Genomic DNA, 23,104 nt, shown 5'->3' with positions numbered 1-23,104 from the left:
GCCAAGACATAGCAGCCGGCCAAAGAGACAGGTCCCTGCCCTGGGACAGCTTGTAGGGGGGAGGGGGAGCAGACATTGACCCAAACTGACACCCATGGCTGGAGAGTTATCCATCTCACAATGGCCCTAGAGGAAAAGGGAAGGCTGCATGGACGGGTTATTTCAGGGGGCCATGGTTTGATTAGAGTGGGGAGAATTGAGGGAAAGCTTCTCGAAGGCAGTCTTATTCAAAGTAACCCTGAAGGTGAGCAGGAGTCAGGCAGGTGGAGGCACGGATGACTCGATGGACTGCGGTGGGATTGGAAGGTGCACCTTTTTAGGCTTTGGCTGGACAATTCAGGTCAAACAACCCAAACTGGCCCTGAATGTGGCCTGGATCTGGCCGCTGGGCATTTAAAACAGGACACCTCCAGGGCCCCACTGTGGTTGGGTGATGGGGAAGTCCTCCTCAGGAGGAGGAGGAGGCCGTGGGAAAGCCAGGCTGCAATGAAATGCATGTGTTCCCAGCTGCTCTAGCTCAGCCCTGCGTTAGCCGCCCAGGGAACAGAGAAGAAAATCATCTCCCCCTGAAGACCGACAGGGACACCACCCGGCCGCCAGCAGTGGACTGGGCCCGTCTGGTCTGGCTCACTCAGGGTTTAAGATTCACTTCAGTGGAGCCCTGCAGGCAGTGGGGGCCCTGCCTCCCAAGAGCCTAGCATGGCTGGGGCTCAGGCTGCCCATGCCCACCTGGGCAGAAGCCCGCCTGTTGGAGCAAATAAAAATGGAAGACACCCAGCGAAATTTGAATTTCAGACAAACAACAAATACTTAAAAAACATATGTCTTAAATATTGCAGCAGATGTACTTATGCTAAAAAGCTATCCTCTGTTGATCTGAAATTCGAACCTACCAGGGCGTCCTGTATTATCGGTGATCCTCCCACCCTCATCAGGGCAGGAGAAATTCTTCCGAAAGCCTGGCCCCCAGATGCCCTGCCTTGCAGCCCTCTTGGAGGACGGACAGAATGGGCATTGCGAGGAGGTGGGAGCCCAGAGTTCAGGGCCCGTGTGGCCGCATGTGGCGGCCCACAGAGGCTGAGCAGGGGGACCCGAGGAGGGGGAGGCCGGGCGCGGGGAGCGCCTCGCCAGCGTGCGGGCTGCCGGCCGGAGGCAGAGCTGTGTCAGGGCTGGGGACCGACTCGGCCTGTGCGCTGGGGGCCGGCAGGGGCGGTGGCAGCGCTCCTTTCACATCCGCGAGGACGAGCGGTGAGTGCCGGAGACCTGGAGAGAAAGGATGCGGGGCGGCGCTTGGGGAGGACAGGGGCGGGACAGCAGCCGGGGCCCACAGCCCTGCGGGGAGGAGCGGAGGCATCCCCAGCGGGCCCGCCCCGTCGGCACCGGCCCCGAGCAGACTGCCCCCGGCCCCTCCGGCTGTCACTCAGCCCAGGCATGCCCGGTCGGGGGGCCATTTCCCAAAGCCCCGGCACCCGAGCCCCACTACCCGGGTGTGCCCCTCCCGCCTCTGTGAGCAGCCCGCCCGGGGGGCGCAGGGCCCGAGCGCGCCCACAGGCCTCGGGCAGAGCGGGCGGCAACGCTGCAACCCGGCCAGGTGCGGTCTGCGGGCAGCAGGTCGCCTGGCCCCTCTGAAAGTGGCCCCCACCTCCTGGGCGGTCGTGGGGAAAGAGGGGACTTTCCCCGTGCAGGGTCAGCCCGCGCAGGCAGGGGAGCCCCGGACCCGGCCGCTGCTCCTGTTCCTGTGCACTTCCCTCCTCCCAGGCCGGCTGACACGTCCCTTGGGGATCTGAAGATGTTGACAGGTGTCACAGTCCCCAGAGAGAAAGCCTTCTTCTCGGGGAAAATACGGGCAGTGACTTTGGCACACTGTGGCAGACACCTCTGGTCACCCACTCAGTGGCCCCAATATTCCAGGCTAACAACTCGTTTTGTTCAGGTGTGGGGTGCCCCGTGTCAAGGACGGTGGGCCCCTCCCCCATCCTAGAACATGTCACAGATCGCGTCATTCCCTTTGCCGGTGATTGGTTGGGCGGGGGCACGTGACACCGCTTTGGCCAATGGGATGGAAACTGAGGGGGTTCGAGGCGGGTTCTGGGAAAGGCTTTTGACCTGTCTTTGAGTACAGATGTTCTGAACTTAAGTGTCTGACCCTTGCTTATTTAGTCTGCCTTTAGAAAAAGAAATATACGCACAAACTCCCTTTTGGCTAAGATGCATCTGACGTCTCAGTGCAGGAACTCACTTCTAACCTTCACCAGACATGTATTTGGTTGTATTTCAAACACAAAATCACAGCAAGTGCATTAAGTAACGTTACCCCGAAGAGAAGCAATGCTCTCCAGTAGCTCTTCCTTTTCCATGACAGGTGGCCCATGGTGGAGTGTCATGGCTTTGGTGCCAGACTGCTTGGGTTCATTAAATCCTTGCTTTGCCCTTTCCAAACTGAGTTATTTTGGACAAATTTATTTTACCTTTCTGTGCCTCAGAATCCGCATCTGTAAAATAGCCTAGTATCTACCTCATTCAGTGGCGTCCCCAGCCCTAAGAATCAGGGACCTGCTCAGCCGCTCCCTGGCACCGGGTTTCCAGCTACAACAGCACAAGGCTCTATCACTCACAACTGCGCTTGAGTAGGAGAAGCCTGGTTCCCATCCCCTGGAACGCGCCAGCACAGGGCACACCCGTCGCCACCGCCTTTGGAGGGAGACAGCCCTAGTCTGCAGGAGGCTTGGCTTCTTTTTCCGGGGCGTGGCTGTATTCAGTACCACATGACACCCCACCCTCGGTCCACCCTGGGCCCCACTGGTGCACAGCCAGCTCCCCCTTAACTAAGTGCACTGGATGCTTCTGCTGTTCCTATGTCGCCTGTCACTCAGCTCCCTGAAGACAGAGCCACATATTTATTTGCTTACGATGCCTCAACCTTCTGCATAATCATTGCTGGATAAATCATTTTTGATTAATTGGTGGAAACATCCAGCTACCACGAACTCCTGCTCCCACATGGAGTTCCTCATTGAGCTCTGAGGACCAGACGCCTCAGCATCCAGCCTGGTTCCAGTGCTATGGTCGGTCTCGTGAACAGTCATTTCCAGGATTTTCCAGCTTGAGGATAAAAATCCCAGAACTGCAAATGGGAAAGACCCTCGGGGAGAACCTCGAAATCTGATGGTCCGAAGATCTTCGTCATTTTTCCTTCTTTGTTTGTTAACATTACTTCTATTATCATGAATAAAATGATACATTTCCAAGCAGAATCTCAGCCTCCCAACTCTTTATATGAATGCAATCTAATTTAACTCACCTGCCCTACCAAAAACTCAGTGAGATTTTTCTAGATTATAAAAAATGAGCTATAAATAGATTGGGCCTGGACATCTTGCAGGGTTGGCCAAAGAGCCGGCACCCCTCCCACTTGTCCATCTGGGTCACTATTTCTAGCACTCCTTAAACCATATCATTACCCTCCTATCAGAAAAATGAAGCAGAATAGAAAATGGAATGGGGGGAAGTTAGCTGCAACTTTCCTTTACTGAAAATGCACGTGATCTCAGACGGCTTGGCCACCTTTTGAAAACTCATGTCTTAGAAGACACATCTGGCTGGAGAAGAAACCTCGCCCCGACAGGACAAAGTCGAGGGCAGGACCGAGGCAAAGTCTCGCACCTTCTCAGGCCGGGAGGACCTCCTGGGGCCCTTCCAGTTGCTGGGAACAGACCCAGGCAGGTCGTCCGTCACAGGCATCGGGATGCTCGTGGCAGAGGAAGAGCCATACTCAGTCCTGGCGAGGCGTTTTGAACTCACATTTAACTCCTACAAAGGTGACCTCCTAGGTTTGGGGGAAAAGTGATTAAAAAGAAAAAGTGAATGCTGCCACCTGCCATGCCAGTTGATGACCACGTGCCCTAGAACAAGCCTGAGGTGTGGGACGTGTCTGGCTCCCTTCAACCATCTTGCTTCCTGTGGGTCCCTCAATGTGTGTGTGTCTCACAACAGAGCACGATTTCAGTGTTTAAAGCTATGTTTGTTTGTTGTTTGGGTACAGTGTGGCCCCTAACCACAAGCCAACTACTTCAGCTGAAGCTCAGCCATCACTGGAGGGAAACTCAACCGTGTTGGGTTCGTTTGAGAGAGAATTTGTAGGTGTTTAAGATGGTATCTTCTTAAGGGGTTTGCAAGGATAACTTTGGCAAAGAGATTTCCAGCTTCCATGCTGACTTCAGATCCTAACTCCTTAAAAAGAGGCAGTCCTCAAAGTTCAGATATGTCGGGGTCCCAGGAAGCACTATTTTGTGTGTCCTCGTAAGGCTGGGGTCAAGGGTCCCCACTAGTGCTGCACTCCTGACATGCCTTTGCTAGTGTCGTGTTAGTCTTCTATGGCCACTGGAGCAAACGACCATAAATTTATCATCCTACAGCTCAGGAGGTCAGAAGGCCGACACTCACCTTCTGGAGGCTCTGGGGAGAATCCGTTGCCTTGCCCTTTTCAGCTTCTTAAGGTCACCCACACTCCTTGGCTTGTGGCCCCCTCCTCCATCCTCAAAGCTGGTAACGCTGCATCTCTGACCATCCTTCTCAGTCACACCTCCCTCTGATTCTCTGCAGCTGGGAGAGCTCTCTGATTTAGGGAGCTATGTGATTAGTTTGGGCCTATCTGGGTAGTCAGGCTCTTCTCTTCATCTCAAGGCCCACAACCCTTAGTCCCATCCGTACAGCCCCTTCGGCCATGTAAAGCACATACACACAGGTTCCAGGGATGGGGGTGTGGACATCTTTGGGACATTATTCTACCCACCTCAGTCATCTTTTGTGTCCTCCCATTAACGATCAGTAAAATCTTTCTGTATTTCCTGGTTATAATTACCAAGCTAAAGAATCAGATTGACCTACCACCGGGCCTCCCCACCCTGCCTTTTCGGGCACTGTTTTTCCTACCGAATCATTTCACAGGTCACTAACCAGCCAATGGTTAGCTCCCCTTGGGTCAGGTGCCTCTCCCTGACTAGTCAGCAGGCCTGGAGTTCCCAGTCCTCCGTGGCAGCAGGGAGCCACTGATCACAGATGGCATGACAACAGACACCACGGCGAACATTCACTGTGTGTCAGGCACCATCGGGAGACTCCTGCCTGATCCTGATTCAGTACTTACTGGCTATGACAATACCTAGGGCACCAATGTCCAGGGATGTGCTTCATTCATAGAGGGGTTCAGGCACACAGAACAGGAACCTTCCTGATGGGCCCCAAACTATGGAAGGGATCTATTTGCAAGTGATGAGACACTGGCCATCCATCAAGTGCCCGTGTGCATGTGTGTGTGTGTGTGTGTGCAGGCTGAATAGCTGGAGATGGCTGTGGGTGATCAGATGTTGAACCTGGCATCTCCTGGGTACAGCCTCTCCCGTCACCTGACAGCCACAGAGGAAAGTGAGCAGTGGCCGCCGTCCTGGCTCGGGGCATGTTAAGCCCTGATCAGAGACTGTGCTATTCTGAGAAAATGGAGAATCCTTCAGGAGAAAAAGGCCAGTGACAGTGGAGCCTCCCAGGAAGGAGCGGGGCAAAGTGAAGACTCTAGGATGGGCAGCCTCCTTTCCACTCCTGTAGGCAGGGCTGGTGGCCTAGGACACCAGTGAATGGCGGCTTTGGAGTGATGTCTAAAGAACCACACCTCAGCTGATGAATTGGCACACACAGCATAGCGGTGTCAGAGCATTTGCTCAGCCTCCTTGATCTTGGCATAATCCATCCCCTCCCACTTAGCACCCCCGAGCGTGCGGTTTCCAGGACCTCGGTGAGCACAGCCGACACACGGCGTGGGCCAGCCTGTGGTGCGGGTGCCTGTCGTGCGCACATCTGCACAGCTCTGCAGCAGCCTGCGCGGCCCTGAAGGGGGATTTTCACAGGAGACTGTCTTCACAGCAAGAGGTGTGCGAAGGGAAGGAGGTAGAGGAGCCATGAGGACCCCAGTCCTTTCCGGTAACTTCCGGTAATGCCAGCAAAGCAGCTGCAGTGGGGACAACAGCCCAACAAGGAAGAGAGACATGAAGATGCTGGTTTGAAAACAGACTGAATGCAAGTTTGACATTTTGAGAAAATATTAACAATAAATGGCATGGGGAAAAACAGGTAAATCAGACAGAAACAAAATATATTTATTAGAAATATTACAGAGGCATATACACAGTACACGTTCATGTTAATAGTTAAATACATCTTTGTTGGCACGTCATGTCCTGACAACACTGGGACAATCTGGGGTGCTCTCTGTAGATACGAGGCCACAGATGTATCAACTGCTTTCAACTAATGTAGTTACACAGTGAGCTACTCAGATGTTACAGATTTAGCCAAACTCCAACCTGGGTCAGAGAAGTGAAAGACCCAGTGAACTTGGGCAAAGGAGACATTAAAAAGACTTTTTAAAAAGGTTGCTAGGCTACGTCCTTTCCTGCATATCAGGGGTAGTTCATCGCAAAATGGCACTCAAACTTTGGAAGGAAGAGCTGCTGCTGGACTGGCACAGGGGGTGGTGCCCGGCCTGCCCTCCCTGGGGAGGCGGGAGGGGGAGACTGGGAGGGCCCGGCCAGTGTTTCTGAGAGGAAGAGAACACTGCAGACACTCGTCCTAGCTGCCTGCGTGTCACCACACGGTTCATCACTTTGGGACACTCTGGATGGTCTCAACAGAACCTATAACATAACAACTGAAAGAAGAACAAAAACCAAAGACTAACTTGGCTTCTGAGGAAGTGCAAATTCGCCCGCTTCCTCACAGTGCTCACGCCAGGGGGCCCGGCCCCAGCACTGTCAGCCGTCAGCTAGAATTCAAGTCCATGAAACAACTCATAGTGCAGAGAGCCACGGTCTTCTCTTTAAAGACTCCTCCACTCTGCTGGGCCTTGCATTTTGCATGTCTTTTACATAAAAATTAATACATTTTTAAAAAAAAGGATCTGCAGAACCACCAAATAATTTTAAAGGACTAGGTATTGGCTGAAGAAAGATGGGAAGAAATATGGATACTGCAGCCTCAGGACAGGAAACTGGGGATGACACAATGGCTGGCACCATCCTGTCTTCTCAATTTATCAATTTCCCACATTTGCCTTGTGCTCTGAGCTTTCCAATTAAAAATGGGTCTAAAAACTCCAGTCTGTGGCCCAGCCCCGGCCTGCAGTGCTGGAAGGCCTGACCCCGAAGCCCGTCTGCCTTCAGCCCCTAAACCAAGGTCCCGCAGCGTCACACCTGCCCCCAAACGCCACCTGTGTTTCCGTGAGCAGGACACACTTCCTCTGCTGTAATCACGCCCACTGGCCAAGATGATGGTGGTCAAGGAACTTCTGTGACTTATAAAAGTAAATTGCACGTGGCCTTTCTTTCACATGCCATTTCTTTCCTTTTTTTAACCTAAAGGGAGCAGGCTCCAGCGTGGAGGGAGGGGCAACAGCAACACCACCCCTGCATAGAGAGCTCTGCTGGGGCTCATTCTCAAGCATTTGCGGTAATCACAGAAGAGGCACCTGGAACACCAGACACCTCTCCGGGGATCCCAGGACCTCCACTGCATCTCCCCACGAAGCCCTGTAGGACCCCCAGATTAAACAACAATCCACAGCTCGGCCCAACTACGGGGATATGACTCTTCCCCACTGTGCTGGTGAGCAGCGAAGCATGGGGATGATGAAAATGTACCAGTTACGTCAACAAGACGGATGCATGAAGCAACACAAGGAGGAACCTCCCTGTGGGTGTGTTCACAGGAAGGAGTCAGTTACGTGTGTTCAGACTGCGCCTCCAACTTCCCTCTGAAAACAGAGGGGCCAGTTCCGCGGTTTCAGCACCAAACCCTGCTCTGGAGCGACCTGTGCTCACTGCCCCGCGTGGGGCCGAGATGCACGGGGCACTTTCCTCTCAGGGGCTCTCAGGGAACTTGGCAAACACAGAGAACACATCCTTGGTCCCCTTCCAGAGGTTCTGATTCAACTGACAGGCCAGGCAGGAGTGTGTGTTTTCAACAAGCTCCCCGGAAGGTTCGGATCTAGAGCACAGAGGAGAACCACAGCAGGGCAGCGCGCGGCCTGGGCACGAGGGCAGGTCCCTCCGCCACGCCCGCAGAGGCGGCCTGAGGGGGGCCGAGCTGCCGTCCCAGCACAGGGACCGCAGCCTCCAGGCGTCCACTGTGAACAAGGCTCGAGCAGCCATGCAGACTGGCTTTAAGTAATGACGGCAGTATCGTGACTCGTGGTGAGCAGTCCCACAGAGCGACGGGCACTGACGAAGCCACCTCAACCGCCAGTGTGAACCACACCCTCATCTGCTACGCAACGGGCACCTGTTTTCCCAAGAAGAATATCAAAGAGCCACCAGGTGGTTCCTGTGCCGAGCGCTTCCGAGGTGACCATGGCCGCTCCGAGAGCTCTGCCGCCACTCAGGGTGCTGGCAGGTCAGCCGAAACTGCATTTTCTTTTGTTCAATTATAAACGGAGCCATCGCTGCCTCCCCCTAAGGACTTCCTTTCCCACACAGACGTAAAAGGCCTGCCCAAGTACCGAAAACTAAGTCTTGGGTTGAAATGTTTAAATTTGCTGTCTGTCCAATAGCCCAAGAAATACACATCTTCAGCCTGTTTGTGCAAATGCACGAAGGCCCCGGCAGGCACACGCAATTTCACACGAGTGACTTTCTGTTAAGTTCTGCACATGGGACAAATGTGTGTGGGTGTGAACGAGAGTGTGGATAAATGGGGGACGAACAGAGCAGGCGCATCAGCACAGAGGCGGTCGGCCGAGAGGGAGGTCTGCGTGTGACCGCGGCCAAGCACACAGCCATGGGGCAGCACCGCTTCCAGCTGTAGGACTCCCCACGGGACACTGCGGCACGCCACCCAGGGGCTCCTCTGCATTCTCAAATGTTTTTTCTTCCATCCAAGGAATCAAATAAGTAAGTGACGGTGAGATCTAAAAAATGTAATCAAGTTCTAGGTGTTAAAAGTGTTACCCAGAACAGGAGTATACTTCCCACAGACACAGGGCTGCTTGTTTCCAGGCTGCTTGAGAGCTAACGTTTCTTTGACTTTTTGCATTTTGTTGTTTTTTTTTTTTTGAGGGGGTGGGGAGTGGCAAGGGCAAGGTTTTTATAAAGGAAAAAGTCAGGATTTTTAGTAAAAAGATGACAGATTTGGAAGTGCCATTTGTCATGAACTCAGTGCAGCTCACGTGTGTAGACACGCAGTGTGACTGGAGATGTCGTCCTGGGGTCGTGGGAATGAGCCGGGAGTGGACTTGGGTCTGGAAGGAGGAAGGCCGTGGCAGAGCGAAGCTTCCTCGACGTACACTCCCAGTGCCTCTGGATGCACGGCGGGTGCACGGCGCAAGCCAGCTCTGCTTCTTCTTTGTGTTGGTCCCCCTGGGTTGAGCCTTCCTCTGAAATCCAGACAGTCGGGTGGCAGATGGAGCAGGGCCTGTGGAAAGTGACCAGGTGCTTCCAGGACAAACTGCAGGTGGTAGCGGCTGCTCTTGGGCCCTCTGGGTTTACGTCTCAAAGTACTTGTAGATTTGGGCCACGTACTGCATCACGCTCTGCCAGTCGGGCCGGTCTGTGTACAGCATCTCACTGAGCTCCTGCAGGAGAAGGGCAGAGGTCACAGGGGACATCACAGACCCCCTTCCCACAAAGGGGCTCATATCCAGGTCAGGGCTTGAGCTGCCTAGAGACCCTCCACCTACATGCACAGAGGGTAGAGGCAACACCAACATGGTGTTAAATGTGACTAGTTAAAAGAAAAGCTTTTTCTTTCCTTTTATTCAGGAGATATCATCCTTTTTAAAAAACATTAGTCATGACCTCCCACCCCTCTCATCTTTTATTAACGTGACAGCATGAAAAAGTTTTGAAAAGAGGAAAGTCACTCATAATTCCATTATTGTAAAACAATTTCCACTTTTCTAAGTTACATTCAAAGATACGCTTGTACCCTGGCTTCCATCACAGTAGTCATTCTATCGTGTGCTCTGTGCTTTTTACTTAACGCCTTTTATACACAATTTCCAATGTGGCAGCACTGCGTCGGCTGCCATTTTAGGGGATGCGCACTGCCCATCGTCGACATGTCATCTCCTAGCACTTGATGCAGTCTGCGTTCACTTCTTCACGTTACAGACTTTGCAATAAGCATCTTTGTGCAGTATTGTTTCCTTCTGTTGAATTAGTGCCTTAAAAATGCAACCACTGTTTTATCAGAATTAACTGTTACCATTTAATGTTCTCTCCCTTAATTTAGTAGGCAACAAGCAAGCAGAAGGTAGAGGCCAGAAAGTGCTAGACAGGAGGGCAAGGTCCTCTGCTGAGCCCCTAGTCAAGCTTTCCTGGAATTTGCGCCACTGAACATATTTAATAATTCACTTTGGGGCTGAATTTGGAGTCTTTTGTGGTCACAAGAGAACGGAGACCCGTTCTGCTGTGGAAAAGGACCCTGAAGAGGAAAGGACCCTGAAGTAAAGCCAGAAGCAGAGATACATGGAAAAATAAGGCTGAATTTAGTACATCTGTTCCTGGGCGGTGACACAACTGGCTGGGCCTGTAACTAGCCACTCATCTTCTGTTTCAACATCTGAACATATTTTATCAGTTCTGCTCCCTGGTTATGCCATAAAACTATCCGCATATCACTGGTCGTGGAAAAGGAGCAAGTAGAACACTCCACACAGATATGCCTAGAACAATTTAAAGAGAAAAACAAAGTTTTCACAGACTATAACAATAAAAACTCTCCTTCTAGCCCAAATACTGTGGTCAGGACTGTGCACACAGACTCATGCATGAAAAGCTAAAATTCTTACAATAGGAGGGTAGTTACTATGACGATACAGAAGTGATCCAGAATTGAGTATGCTGTTTAGGAGACAGATGAGCTCTAAGAAAGGAAGGAATGCCTACAGATGCAAGAGAGATGGCAAACTTTCCCCTGTATCATAGGAAGGATGTGTCTTCCATCTCCAAGAGGATTCCCAAGTCTGATCAATATTCAGTTTTACTCAGACTATCTTACATGCCTGAACCTAATAATAATTAAATTAAAAAATATTTTGGTACATTGTCAAGATAGTTGAACACATTTGAAGAACTAATTCAGCACATATCAGGAAAGAGTATGCTGCATAAAAATCTGATAATGCATGACATTTACTTGAATTTTTAGCTAAAAACCATCCGAAAAAGAAAACACCAGGCCCAGATGGGTTCACTGGTTAATGCTACCAAATATTTAAGGAAGAAATAATCCCAATTTTACACAATCTCCTCCAGAAAATAGAAGAGGAGGGAACACTTCCTCACTCATTCTATGAAGCCAGCATTACCCTAATACCAAAACCAGACAAAGGTATTAAGGAAAACTACCAATTTCTCACATGAACACAGACACAAAAACCCTTAACAAATATTAGCAAATGGAATCATGATCAAGTGGGGTTCATCTCAGGAATGCAAGGCTAGTTCAACATCCACAAATCAATGTTATTCAGATTAACAGACTAAATAAGAAAAACTGTATGATCATATCAACAGATGCAGAAAAAGTAGTACAAAAAATTCAACCACTATTCATGATAAAAACTCTCAAAAAACTAGAAATAGAATGGAAATTTTTTTTTTTTTTTAAAGATTGGCACCGGAGCTAACAACTGTGGCCAATCTTTTTTTTTTTTTTGCTTTATCTCCCCAAATCCCCCCCGTACACAGTTGTATATCTTAGTTGCAGGTCCTTCTAGTTGTGGCACGTGGGACGCCGCCTCAATGTGGCCTGATGAGCGGTGCCATGTCTGTGCCCAGGATCTGAACCAGGGAACCCAGGGCCACCGCAGCGGAGCATGTGAACTTAACCACTCGGCCAAGGGGCCGGCCCCAGAATGGAATTTCTTTTACCTAATAAAGAAAACATACAGGGGCCAGCTTGGTGGTGCAGCAGTTAAGTGCACATGTTCCACTTTGGCAGCCCAGAGTTCGCTGGTTCGGATCCCGGGTGCGGACATGGTGCCACATGACAAACCATGCTGTGGCAGGAGTTACGCATATAAAGTAGAGGAAGATGGGAATGGGTATTAGCTCAGGGCCAGCCTTCCTCAGCAAAAAAGAAGAGGATTGGCGGCAGATGTTAGCTTAGGGCCAATCATCCTCAGGTGGGGAAAAAAAAATACAAAACCCAAAAGCTGACATCATACTTAAGGGTGACAGAGCGAACACTTTCCCCCTAAGATCAGGAAAAAAGAATAAGGCAAGGATGTTTTCTCTCACCTCTCCTATTCAACACTGTACTGAAAGTTCTAGCTAGTGCAATAAGGCAAGAAAAAGAAAGAAACGGCATACAGATTGGAAAGCCAGAACTAAAACTATCTTTATTTACAGATGATATAATTGTCTATGTAGAAAACCCCAAAGAGTCTACCAAAAAATTTCCTGAACTAACATGCAAGTTTAGCAAGGTCTCAGGATACAAGTCAATAGCTTTCCTATATACCAGCAGTGAGCAAGCGGAATTTGAAAAAATAAAAACAAAAATAACGCTTTTAAATGATGCCAAGGAAAAAAAGAGGATCTATATGCAGAAAACTGCAAAACACTATAGACAAAAAACTATGAAACACTGATAAAAGAAATCAAGAAGCTCTAATTAAATGGAGAGATACTCCCTGTTCATGGATTAGAAGACTGCGTATTGCTAAAATGTCAATTCTTCCCAATCTGATCTATAGAATACAAGACAATCACAACCAAAATTCCGGCAAGTTTTTGGTAGATATTGACAAACTGATTCTGAAATTTATAAAGGCAAAGGTACTAGAACAACCAAAACAATTCTAAAGAGAAGAATAAAGTTGGAAGACTTGATTTCATGATTTGTAAAGCAAAATTAATCAAGACAGTGTAATACTGGTCAAGGGACAGAACTGAGATCATGTTATGTGTATTTTGCCAGAATAAGAATAATTGGAAAGGGTAGGGCTTCTCACCCTCGGGAGCTCAGGGTGGGGGGTAAATAAGCTCTATAAATCAGATAAATCACAGCACAGCACACATACTGCACAGCACTATGAGTAAATCGTGCTTTAAGAGCCCAGAAGGTGGGCACAGCTGTCCTGGTGCGGGGTCACGGGCTGGGTAAGGTGTAGGCTCTGGAGCCAGCCTGCTGGTCTTGACTCTTGTCTACTTCTCACTAGCTGTGTGATTTTGTGTGGAACTGCAGGTGCCTCAGTGTCCCACCTGCATGGAGCTTGATCTCGGAGGACTTCTGAGGGGCCCAATGACTCAACAGATGTGCTTGGCACGCAGTAAACATGAAAAACACGTTTTTCATGTGATTAAGTTTGAATTAACTCCGTAAGTATCCTTTATAAAGTTTATCCACAGAGCAGGCTCAGTTATGGCTAAGGAACCATTCTGACATCCTCGTAAAATCCTGTGTGGCAATGACCTCCCTCCGTAGGTGACCTGAAGAACTTAATCTGTGTGTATAGCGACTGTGCGGGTGGACACACTGGCTTACTGAGGAAGCAACACCCTCACAGAGGACATGACCCCGTGTGGGACCGGCCCCTCACGAGGATACAAACACATCACCCCTCAGAGGACACACTTTCTGGATGTTTTTATGGAAATGGTGATGAGGCCCCATGCCCTCTCTCACCTATTCCTGCTGTGAGGAGTTGCTCGCCCCTGTGACATGGTGGCTAAACCTCTGTGTGACGCTGGCTGAGAAGGAACGCTTTCCACAATTGTAGGAATGCTGTAGAGCTTTCACTTATTAAAATCTCATCCTTGCTAATATGCCACACCCAAAAACCTGTATTTACTTGAATATACACATATAAGTGAATTTTTTTCCTAACAATAGAACTTGATCAAAAACTTGGGATTATCACTGCTGCCAATTCTGAGTATTTTAAAAGTGTCGTGTAGTTAAATGTATTATTTTTCAACCCACATCAAGTTACTGAAAAACAAATTTAATAATGTAGGAAGTTTGTATTTTGTTGACAGCATAAACTGGTTAAATTGCTCTCAAACATTCCTAAATGCTTTTGAGATTATTACGTTTGTCAGTAGCTCCTCACAGACATCTGGACAAAGGAAATTGCTGGCTCTGATAATTAGTTCAACAAGATGATCTCATTCACTTCCAAGCTTTCACTGTAGTACATTAGATGAAAAACAGGAAAAAAGGTTAAATTGAAAAAGAAGCAAATATTAACTGTAACACTACAAAGAAAAACGTCTTCTGTGTATAACATCATCTTCAAACAAGCTCTCATTGTCTCTTTGATTCCTTACATAAACTATCTGTTGCTACTTGTTAGCCGTTTAGTGTGCCAGAAGGGAAGATAAATAAGGTTCCTGTTACCCATCTTAGCCAGATGTGCAAGTCCCCTCACTCCTTTTTAAATTCTCTAGATAGAGACATCTGTTTCTTAAAGGTCTGGTAGAATGTGGGTTTACTGGGATTCTTCTGTGTGTGTTTGACTACATTTTCAACAATGAATTCAACTCCTTTAATGGTTAAAGTTCTACTTCTTCTTGAGTGAGTTTTGGAGAAATATTTACATTTAATATTTGAAGAAATATTTTTATGTTTTTAGAAAACTGTCCATTCTGTTTCAAACATATTGGCATAACATTGTTCACAGTACTAAAATTCCTGTGATAGCTGTACTTTCACTTTTTCATTTCATTCCCTATGTCCTCTGTGGGTTATGGAAGTGTGTCTCACTGTTATTTCAACTTAGATTTTCCTGATCGATAATGAGATTCAACACCTTTTCTAATGTTTATTGGCCATTCGTGAGTTGCCTATTCTAGCCTTTGATAATTTTCTACTAGATTGTTTTTTATTATTGGTTAATAGATACTATTTGTAGATTATCTGTCTTGTCTTTGCTTTTTCTGGAGTTTCATTATGATGTATGTGGAGGGATATTTTTCTATTATTCATCCTGTTCGAGATTCATTAAGAATCTGTAGTCTTTCATCATTCAGGAAAAATTTCAGGCACCATTTCCTCAAATATTTGTCTCTCTCCCATTCTTTCTTTCCTCTTTGTCTGGAATTCCCATTGTACGTGGGATTTAGACATTATCTGATTTTATCTTCCATGTCTCTGAAGCTCTGTGACCGACACTATCATTTGGTTAACCCAACAGTCATTCCCAACCTCTCTCTCCCTTGCAGGCTTCCTGCTAAAGAGGATAAAAAATGTTATATGCTCACTTTCTCAAATTCCCTTGCAGCCGGGGTGGCCATGTAACAGAGTACTGCCAATGAGCTGGAAGGGCTCTAGGAAGCCTTTTGACGTCCTTATCAAAGGGGGAAGATGTGAGGCACTTACTCTATCCCTTCTGCCTCCTCCCTGCCCTGCAGATGGGAGTGAATATCTGGAGCCTGGCAGCTGTGTTGAAACATGGAGGAACAAGTAAGGGAATAAAGAGCCAGTGGATTAAAGACGGTAGAGTATAGAGAAGAGACATTCTGGAGCCCTTGATTATAACAGTGAGCAATGAATCAATCTTGAAACTACTTCTAGACCTGTTCAAAAAAAATTAACATCTTTATGGTTTAAGCAACTGTTAGTTGGGTTTTCCACTTCTTGAAGTTGAATACATACTATTAAAAACCCTCTATTATATTTCCCATTTTTTAATGTCTCTGTTTTATGTTCTAATTTCCCAAAATCTGTTTTCCAGTTCAGTAGTTCTCTCTTCTGCTGTATCTCATCAGTTTTTCAACTCAGCTGTTTTTAATTCCACATTTTTATTTCTACAAGTTTTATCTGATTTTTTTCCAAATCTTTTTATAGTACCATGTTCCTTCTCTATGATTTTTATTCCTTCCTTTATCTCTTTAATACGTTTAAATGTAGTCTTCTGTAGTCTCTTTCTTACTGTTTTATTATCTCAGGTTCTGGTAGATGATCCTCTTGTTTGTTGTGTCTGCTGACTAGCTCAAGTAGATCATTTGCTTGAATGTTTTGTAATTTTGGATTGTGAGCACATCTTCAGCAGCCATTACACTACCAGCCCAGGAGACTCCTGCACCTGAGATAATAAACAACCAGTGGCTTCTTGCAGCACAGATATTATAAATTTGAACTCCAAACATCATCTGGCCCAGTTTTCTTTTCTTACAGGAGATTTCTTTTTGGCCACAAAAAAATCTGAGGTGGAGACCAAGCTTCCTTATCACCTCCCTGAACTAGCAGGTGTTTTTTATTTCCTCCTTCACTAAGAAGAGCAACATTTTGTGAGCCTTGGTTTTGTGCAGGGGTCTCAGAACTAATGCTCTCTTTATGGGCGCTCAGGGCCTTGTCTCTTGTTCCCATGTGGGCATTAAATAAAGCCTATACTCATTAGGTACCCATATATTATGAGCCCTCTACCACCAACTCCAGCCCCACCCCTGCCTCAGCTCATGCCTCATGGCTCTGTTTTTCACTTCTCTTTTAACTGCTGTCATCTGGTTATTTCCCCTTCTTTCTTCGGAGCTCAGCTACGTATTGATGTTTTTTAAATTACATTTTATTCAGATTGCGAGGTGACCTGAACAGGAGGGCTTCAATGATAATTCAGTCCACTGTGCTTCCAGAATGAAAAATTATCCACAATGAAATCTTCACTGAAAAAACTCCAAGTCATATGTGGTCACACCAAATGAATAATTTTATATTAAGGATCATGAGTAACAAATTTTCAGCAAATGGATTTCAATGTTCTGTAAGAAATTATTTAGTAGATGGCATAAAGTTCTTTCTCACGTAATGAGAATTAAGTATCACAAGGATACAAAATAAGATACTTACCAGGCTGGGTTTGATGCCTACACTTTCAGCTGCTTCAAATGCCAACAAGAGATTCCTTTTCTAGGTTAAAAAGACAAAGAGACTGGAATTATCAACTAAAAATACATAGCTTTTCCTAGGAAAGAACACCAACTGACACTCCCATATAGATGATCTCCATTATAAAACATCTAAATTTTTAAGTCAAATATGCAAACAGTGGTCTCAATTTAAGGGAAAAAAAGATTAACAGGTTACAGTTGTCACTAAAAATGACATTACTGATTTGATCTCCTGACTATCAAAGATAAGTTTTTGTTTGGTTATTTTCTTTGTCAAGATTTATGCCATACACATTCTGGTGTGTATCAACGGTTGTTTAACCATGGTGCCATATTAAAAAATTATCACAGTAATATGTGCACATAGATAAATATAATCATATGAAAAACTGTTCCTTCCCCCAATCCTGGTCCTTCGGAGAACCATTTTTAATTTTTCTAATTATTCTGGTGATTACCTCCCTATCTCTGTAACATGCTGTTTCTCTTGATTCCTCAAACAGAGGCATTACCTGCTAACATCCTCCCAAGATAAATAAGGACTTAGGTATCACATACCTCTCTCCACCCTTTACTATACATACGGCCAATTTTAGTTCATTAGTTATGTTTGTGATTTTAAATAACACCCTTAAACCTCCATTTCTTATTCCATCAATTGTGTATGGCAATTTCTGACTCCACTTTGTATGACAGAAAAGTTCCCCTTGCCTATCCTACTCTTTGTCAAGTTTTACTTTTAAACTGCGAAAACTTACAACAATTTCTTCCTTATAACCACATTTGCGTCTTCTGCACTCTCTTACTAGGATGATTCTGAAAACAACACACAGCATTCACACAGCAGTGTGCTGCGATTACACTTCCTTCTCTGTAGCTCCAGTCATGATGCTGTGCCACTCCAAACATTTTTTTAAAAGGATTTTCCTCTTTGTGACTCAAACAAGTGCTTGAAATCATACCACAATTTAATGTGCTCCAGATCTGGACCTTGCCTTTCTTCAAAAGTTTGTATGCTCTCAACAGTTCTGCGTGTCTTGGATTTTTCTTATTGGGAGAAGATCTGTATGCCTCTTTTCATCTTCTGGCTTCTTACTCATCACTATTACTTATAATTCATAATATTCTCCTAGCAAACTGACTTTCTGTTCTAACACAGAGAGACTGCCCCATATTTGGGCCATAATTTCCTTGCACATAATTTCCTTCCTTTCTCACTTTTTCCTTTATCATACCCTCGAGCTCTTAAACATATCATTATTCTATGAAAACCTTCAGCTCCAGAGTCCTCCAGAACCTCACGTCAATTTTTGGATAATAATTCTGTTCTAGTACATTCTTAGGTTTTCTTCTTAAGAGAGGACGTGGCAGAGATATATTTTCTAGATGCATTCATATATGAAAATTTCTCTTTTCTATCATCACACTTGGTTAATAATTTGGCTGGATGTAGAATTCTAGGTTGAAAATAACTTTCCGTAGAATTTTAAAGGTGCTGCTCCACACTTATTTAGCCCTAATTTGCAGCTTCTTTTTGAGACTTCTTCTGGCTGTTCTCTAATGTGTCTTCATGTGTATGAACTTAACAATCATTTGCCCAAGGCTCCCCACCTCCATAATTTGTTTGAAAGTCATTATATTAAAATTGTATATATTAAATTTTAATTTAGTATATTAAAGATTATATTAAAATTTAATTAAACTGGTTAAGTAAGTATAATTGAGAGACAAATGTTTCTGTCCATATTCATGTTTTATGTTCCTCAGTAGAATTTGGTTATTTTATGCATTTAGATTTTACACAGTTTTCCATTTCCCCGTGGCTCCCACCTTCTGTCCTTGCCTGCACATCTGGTGCCTGATGACGAAGGGGTCTGCCCTGACACAGAAGCAAACTCTCTGCTCTGGGTACCAGGTCACGGAAAAACCCTAAGACATGGCTACGCACGTTTTCTTCTAGTCTGTGGTTGAGGCCCTGGGAAGCAGTTGATCTGTGGTCACCTTGCCTAAGCCGCCAGCCCTCTTCCTCCAAATTAAGGGAATTAATGGGGATGGGCTGGAAACCTTACACTTATTTCTCTAACACTATGTTGAGAGGGGAGCTGTAAATTGGCTCCTGGCTTCCTTCTACTTAGCCCAAATGATTGGCAGCAATCTCCTCTTTTGGTGCTAATGAGGCCTTTGTTGTCCTTACTTTAAAGTCCTTTTGGTTAGTTTTGGGGAGATGGGGTTTCTAAGCCAATTTTTAGGCTACCATTATACCAGAAGTCAAGATACAAATATTTGTATTGCTTATGATATATAATGCCAAATTGCTCTCTAAAACGCTACACCAATTTTCAATTCCAGGAATGGTATGTAAGTGTCCATTTTCTCGCACCCTTACCTGCATAATTACGATTTTTCAAGAGTCTCTGCCAAATGTGGCAGGCTAAAAGTAATATTTTATTGTTTTAATTTGTATCCTTTGATTCCTAGTAAGGTCTAAGGAAAAGGCATTTCTAAACCTAAGGTTTTATACAGAATTCTCCCAAGACCCCCTAGCCTGATTCTAATGAAAAAGCTAATGTTTTCTAAACAGATATTGAACAAAGAGTCTATGTTGAAAAATTTTCTCAAAATATTCTGAAATAGTGTACAGTAGGACATGGAACATTATATAGAGAGAGGTGGTTTTTGGTTCACAAAAATAACTTTTATTGGGTTTGGCAGCAGCAGGAATCAGTGACCAAGCATCGCTCCTCTAATTCTCTTTCGTCAGAACACTGTTGCGGCCGCTGCAGGACGGCTGCCGGCGGACGCCACTCCTGGGATCAGAGAGTGTGCCCAGGCAGGGCTCAGAAGGGCCTCGCCTGGCCTGTGGTGCAGCTCTGTGCTCACAGTGGTGCAGGGTGAGAAGCCAGCAACGGATGCGGTCTCGGCCCTGGCTGGGGACAAGGGGACCTTCCAGTTCCAGGAGAGTGAAGGGCCCAGCCCGGCGGAACTCTGCTGCTGGCCGGGCTAGCAGGGATCTCACCCGAAACTGATGGGAAAAAGGGTCCCAAGCTCAGAACTTCTCCTCTCACACCAATATTTTGTTTCAGACGCTGAAATAAACACACTCCATTCTATCACCTGAATTCGTGTAGCCTAAGTGGAAGTGAATACACTTTTTATTGAAAAAATGCTCAGACCTGCCATTGCCTGTGACTCACACGCTGTGCCTGTGTATCTCTTTAATGTCTCAGAAGACATTCCTATTTAGAAGAAATTCCTATTTAATACCAATGTCAAACTATAAACATTACAGACTCTCTCGGTGCCCTTCTCATGTATGCGTACATCAAAGACACCCCCATCCACCGAAGGCCGAGCGCTGCCGTAACCAGGCTCTGGGCCAGGGCTGACCTCCCTCAGCCTGCGGACTTTGACGTGTGCGTTTTCTTCAAATTGGCCGGCTCTCTCTGAAACCCAACTCCAAACACGCCTCCTTCAGGAAGCTTCCCTGCTCCCTCCCTCTCCTCATGCAGGAGCGCTGAACCAGGTCTCACACGTGCTCAGTCGGCTTCACACCGTTTTGGTTTGATTTGCCTGTGCTGACACATTATTTTGAAAACCCTCCTCAGTAACTTTAATACATTTCAGTTTCTCTCACCAAACTGAACGTAAGCATCCCCCGGGGCAGGCTTGTCACACACGGCACAGGCGAAAACCATCACTCCACCCACAGTGCATCCACACGGGGCATTCAGGAAGCGGGAAGCCAGACGTTCCTTGGTAACTGGCAGAGTCCTGGGCCCTGGGACACACATCCAACTCTAGCCGACAGGGAGGCTGTGCAGCCGCAGAGATCTTAAAAAGGAACATCCCGGCCTTCTGGAGCTGACTCGTTTGTCCCCTCCCAGACCTGAGGTCCCTCACAACCTGGCCTGCGTGCTCCCAACGGCAGCACTGCAGATTACGGAGAAGAGAGCCCAGCCTACGGGCAGAACACACGGGCCCCTGCACCAGGACAAGAGACGGGGGTGCAGTGACATCTGCTGTCCTCCCGCACTCTCTCTCTGTGGCGGTCCCTGTCCCTGGGCAGCGAGCCGTGCGCAGCGTGTGGGCCTCAGCCGGCAGGGGCAGTGGAGCGCGACAACGGCGTCTCAGCCACTGGGAAGTGACGCCCACCAGTTAAAAGGTGAAAGCTAACACTTTTAGGCTCGTTATTTTCCAACAGATCTACTGATTCAAGGACAAGGAGCCCAGGCGTGCTCGTATGACTGTGACAAACGGTTCTCCCTCCCAGGAAGATCCCTGTTTGACAGCGTGGCCTGAGGGCTCGCCTCGCCCGTGCTGCTGACAGCCTTACCAGCTCCAGCCAGGTCTCCTGTTATTTTGAATTGCTCTGTGCCCACCATGTACTCGCCTATATTCGTAACCTCACGTGGAGGCGGCAGGCTGAGAACTGAAGCGGGCGGGAAGCGGGGGACAGGGAGGACATGGACGCGGCTCTGCCTGTGAGAGGCACGATGCACAGGCGGCGTGGACCCCGGATGCCACACCCTCCCAACCTGTCTGCCCCTCTGCTGGGTCCTCCTTCTCCACCTAGACAACAAGCACTGGAGTCCTCAGGTTGCCCCGTGGGCTTCTCTTTGTGCCTCTGTGATTTGTGATTTATAATAAGCACATATCTGGTCTTTATCCATTGTTCCTGGCACAGAGCTCCTAAAATCCTTGTCATTTCCTCTTTAAGAACCATAGGGGCATCTTTTGTTATACTATTTGGGTTTTGTCCTTGGTTCCAGAAATGGCTTCAGAGCAATAAAGGTGAAATAGATGTTTTTTGTTATTCATAACAAACTCCTTTCAACCACACCTGAGTTTCTGTTAATAAGGTGATTTTCCCAAAGCCCCTAGCAAACCTAAGGATGGGGGCTGGCTGCCAGGGAACCTTCCAATGATTCGAGGTCTCACTCCCTCAACCCTGGGGAGGGGAGAGGGGCTGCAGGTTGAACCCATCACCAGTGTTCAATGATTTAATCAATCGTGCCCACGTAATGAAGCCTCCACAAAACCCCAAAAGGGTGGGGTTCAGAGTTCTGGGTTGGTGAACACATTCAGGTGCCACGAGGGTGGGGCACCCTAAACACCAAGGGGACAGAAGCTCCTGTGCTCAGGACCCTTCTGGACCTCACCCTATGTATCTTCTGTTCATTGGTACCCTTTAATATCCTTTCTAATAAACTGGTAATCTAGTAAGTAAACTGTTTTCCTGAGTTCTGTGAGCCACTCTAACAAATTCACAAAACCTGAAGAGGGGTAGTGGGAGCCTCTGATTTATAGCTGGTCAGTCAGACGCACAGGTGACAGTCTGGATTGGACTGGCATCTGAAGTGGGGGCAGTCTCATGGAACTGAGCCCTAAACCTATAGGACCTAATGCTATCGCCAGGGAGACAGTGTCAGAACTGAGTTAAATTATAGGACCCCAGCTGGCGCTGAGGAATTGCCTAGTGTGGGAACCCCCAACTGTTCAGAAAACTGTCAGTGCAATAGTGACAGCGAGGGGACACACTGACTGTGGCTTCCTTAGAGCCTCAGTAGGAGCCAGGGACTGGGTGAGCCCAACTCCCACGGCTTTAAATACCATCTACACCTGCCCTGTTCAACACAGTACCCCTCATGACATGTGGCTATTTAAATTATAAGTAATTAAAATTAAAAATTCCATTTTCCAGTCACACTAGCCACATTCCATCAGTAGCCCATGTGGTAGTGGCCACCATACTGGACAGCACAGATGCAGAGCATTTCCATCCTTTTGGTTCAGCTCAACGGCACTGATCTATTCACCAACGATGCCCACCCTGGCTTTCTAGCTCTCATCTCCCCGCTGAACTCCAGAGCTGCTATCCTACTGCCTGCCTGACACTGCCACCTGCACACTTCACGATGTCTCAGACTTAACATGATTCACAAGTGAACGCTTTTTTGGTCGGTTTTTTTGTCTTCCAAATGTTTAACAATCCTGTTCAGGCCACTTCACAGATTACACAGCACCACACATAAAAGTGCTCAGAAAGGTGAATACACTCTGTGATTGTTAGTTTATGTGTCAACTTGGCTGGGCTACAGTAACCAGATATTTTGCCAAACATTATTCTAGATGTTTCTGTGAAGGTATTTTTAAGATGAGATTGGCATTTAAGTCAGCTGACCCTGGGTAGAGCAAATGACTCTCTATAATGTGGGTGGGGCTCA

The 23,104-nt window shown here is 47.0% G+C and overlaps 2 protein-coding genes across 7 annotated transcripts in view; one reads left to right on the top strand and one right to left on the bottom strand.

The window, feature by feature from the left end:
• The first annotated feature begins 557 nt into the window (after nt 1-557).
• LOC139039960 (uncharacterized) lies at nt 558-21,685 on the top strand. Its single transcript, XM_070481973.1, has 3 exons — nt 558-1,248; nt 13,237-13,370; nt 19,642-21,685. Exons 1-3 carry the CDS (start codon nt 700-702, stop codon nt 19,904-19,906), a joined length of 948 nt encoding a protein of 315 aa, XP_070338074.1. The 5' UTR covers nt 558-699; the 3' UTR covers nt 19,907-21,685.
• SPECC1 (sperm antigen with calponin homology and coiled-coil domains 1) overlaps nt 9,078-23,104 on the bottom strand; it is a 281,001-nt gene continuing 266,974 nt past the window's right edge. For all 6 annotated transcript variants that reach the window (XM_070481960.1, XM_014853171.3, XM_070481963.1 and 3 more), the window contains 2 exons: nt 16,840-16,899; nt 9,078-9,616 (listed from right to left, as the gene is read on the bottom strand). In XM_070481960.1, the coding sequence (XP_070338061.1) occupies nt 9,527-9,616; nt 16,840-16,899 (150 nt within the window). In that variant the 3' untranslated portion in view covers nt 9,078-9,526. The remainder of the gene's footprint in view (nt 9,617-16,839; nt 16,900-23,104) is intronic.

This window comes from Equus asinus, chromosome 13 (assembly GCF_041296235.1).
Source record: "Equus asinus isolate D_3611 breed Donkey chromosome 13, EquAss-T2T_v2, whole genome shotgun sequence".
Taxonomy (NCBI): domain Eukaryota; kingdom Metazoa; phylum Chordata; class Mammalia; order Perissodactyla; family Equidae; genus Equus; species Equus asinus.
The sequence above is the reverse complement of the archived record's forward strand: the minus strand, read 5'-3'. Positions and strand labels throughout refer to the sequence as shown.